General features: G+C 35.8%; 1 protein-coding gene across 2 annotated transcripts in view; it reads right to left on the bottom strand.

The window, feature by feature from the left end:
• Positions 1–482: 482 nt before the first annotated feature.
• LOC118737971 (nucleolar protein 56) overlaps positions 483–2,052 on the bottom strand; it is a 5,466-nt gene continuing 3,896 nt past the window's right edge. The window contains exon 3 of one of the 2 annotated variants that reach the window (XM_036468815.1): positions 483–2,000. In XM_036468815.1, coding sequence (XP_036324708.1) covers positions 892–2,000 — 1,109 coding nt within the window. In that variant the 3' untranslated portion in view covers positions 483–891. The remainder of the gene's footprint in view (positions 2,001–2,052) is intronic. The other variant, XM_036468814.1, reaches the window with a different exon arrangement.

Below are 2,052 nucleotides of genomic sequence, written 5' to 3'. Positions count from 1 at the left end.
TTTTTGTAGATGTGGGCAATTTAGTTTTTAACCTCCAAGAGGCCCTCAAACAAATATAATGGAAAAACTTATTTTCAGTCTGAATTGGTATATGTTTGACATATTAGTTAGTGAGATGTTCGAACATCTCATCTATACATACAAATAAATATGCAAAAGCTACTGAAGAAAGGAGACTTGGTAGAATTCGCATTAATCAATCCGTTATTAACGTTCGTAATTCGATTTTAAGTTTTCCTGTAAATTCGCCATGAATTATGCTGGTGGACTTCAAAATAGTAATTCGCATAAAGAAGTTAGTATTGGTGACACGTCAAATTCAAAAGTGTATAAAAAAAGATGTCGAATTTCGACAACTGGGCGATACTAGTTATTATTAAATATACTTAAGGCAGTGCGCAGTTCTTAAACTTTTTACTTACTTTTGCTCCAGTTTTTGTTTTTGTTTTTGTTTTCGTTATATGTATGTACATATATATATATGTAAGTGTATAAGTATTGTTATTTATTTAAAAGTTGTCACTTATACTACTCTCAGATTGGATAAGTATGCAAATTGTAATTCCTTACACGGTGTCGCATATAGTGATTTTATAGGCAACTTTAAAGTTGAAAGAAACAATCGCCTGGTGTGAACGGCATTTCAACTAATCGCTTTCAATGAAGTTGGGTGCAGCCAACTTTTGATTCATCTAATCGCCTCTAACATTGCCTAGAAAATCGCCTCATTCGAACACTGTATTAACTAAATACAACTGAAGAAGAGCATATTTTATCAACTTAACTTTAAAATATATTAGGTCGGGTTTAACATAGCCAACAAATACATTCGCTCTTTATATATTTTTTGTCAATGCGGATATCCTAATTCACGAGACTTCGTTTATACTTTCAAGCTTCAGTATCCTTATTCTTATTCTTCTTCTTCTTTTTCTTCTTCTTAGGCTCACCTTCGCCGTTTTCTTCCATGACAGTTTCATTGACTTCTTCAGCATTGCCATTGGCTTTACTGTCTTGTATTCCATTATCAGTTTCCAGTTCTTCAGCCTTGCGTTTTTTCTTCTTGTTCTTCTTTTTCAATGTTTGTGTCTCAAGAACATCACTATTAACTTCTTTTTCGGCTGCATCTATAGCCTCCTTCATTACTTCAATATTTTTTCGAGGTACTTCACCGGATTCATAGAATTTTAGCCGATCCTCCACTTGCTGCTTAAGTGTTTCACCAAACACACTTGTGGGTTTCTCGAGGAAACAGTCTATACGGGAAGCAATAGAACATTTGTTAGCCAAGAATCGTGATATACGTCCTTTATTCTTTAAACCCGCACGGCCAATGAAAGACGAATGATAGAGCAAGCCATACTTGGGTGTGTTCGAACGAGTTTTCAAAGCGCGAAAAAGTGCTTTTTCTGCTCCTAAAATTTGGACTGTTGATGCCGGATATTTGGCCAAGTTGGTCAAGCTTCCGGCATGAGAAATCAGGCGAGCACCAACTTGATCACCAATTAGTGATTGCAAATTTGGCGCAACGGCTTCCATCTTATTATGCAAATATGTGGCCATTTTCTTACGATATTCAGAAAGTCGCACAACTCTCTCGGCAAACAATTCAATGTTAATTAAATCTACTATAGAAATATCCATGCCCATTGACATCTTCGCGGCATCTATAATAGCTTGTGCCTTTGCAGAATCCATAACAATTTCTTCAAGTTCTTCAAGTTTGTCTTGTGTAAGACTTTTACGGTCTTTGATATACTTGGCTGTTTTAGCAAACAGGTAGTTATCAGGAACAATTTTAACCAACTCTGGGAAGTGGTACGAATACCACTCGCGAATACGCATAGAAAATGTGTTTACATCTTTATCCAGTTGATCAAGTAATGCAATCGACTGTATAATCATATTGTCTGAACGATGGACATTAAACTTGACTTTGGCGCGCGAATAACTGTGACCCAAACCAAGTTGAGCAATACCGGCAGACTTGTCGGTAAAGCCTACAGAAAACACAAAAATTCCCAAATTACTTTTAATAAATAAGAACCTCTA

The sequence above is a fragment of the Rhagoletis pomonella genome, unplaced genomic scaffold (genome assembly GCF_013731165.1).
Source record: "Rhagoletis pomonella isolate Grant_MI unplaced genomic scaffold, Rhpom_1.0 Rhpom_scaffold_00004, whole genome shotgun sequence".
Classification (NCBI taxonomy): domain Eukaryota; kingdom Metazoa; phylum Arthropoda; class Insecta; order Diptera; family Tephritidae; genus Rhagoletis; species Rhagoletis pomonella.
This window is presented reverse-complemented; position numbering and strand designations above follow the sequence as displayed.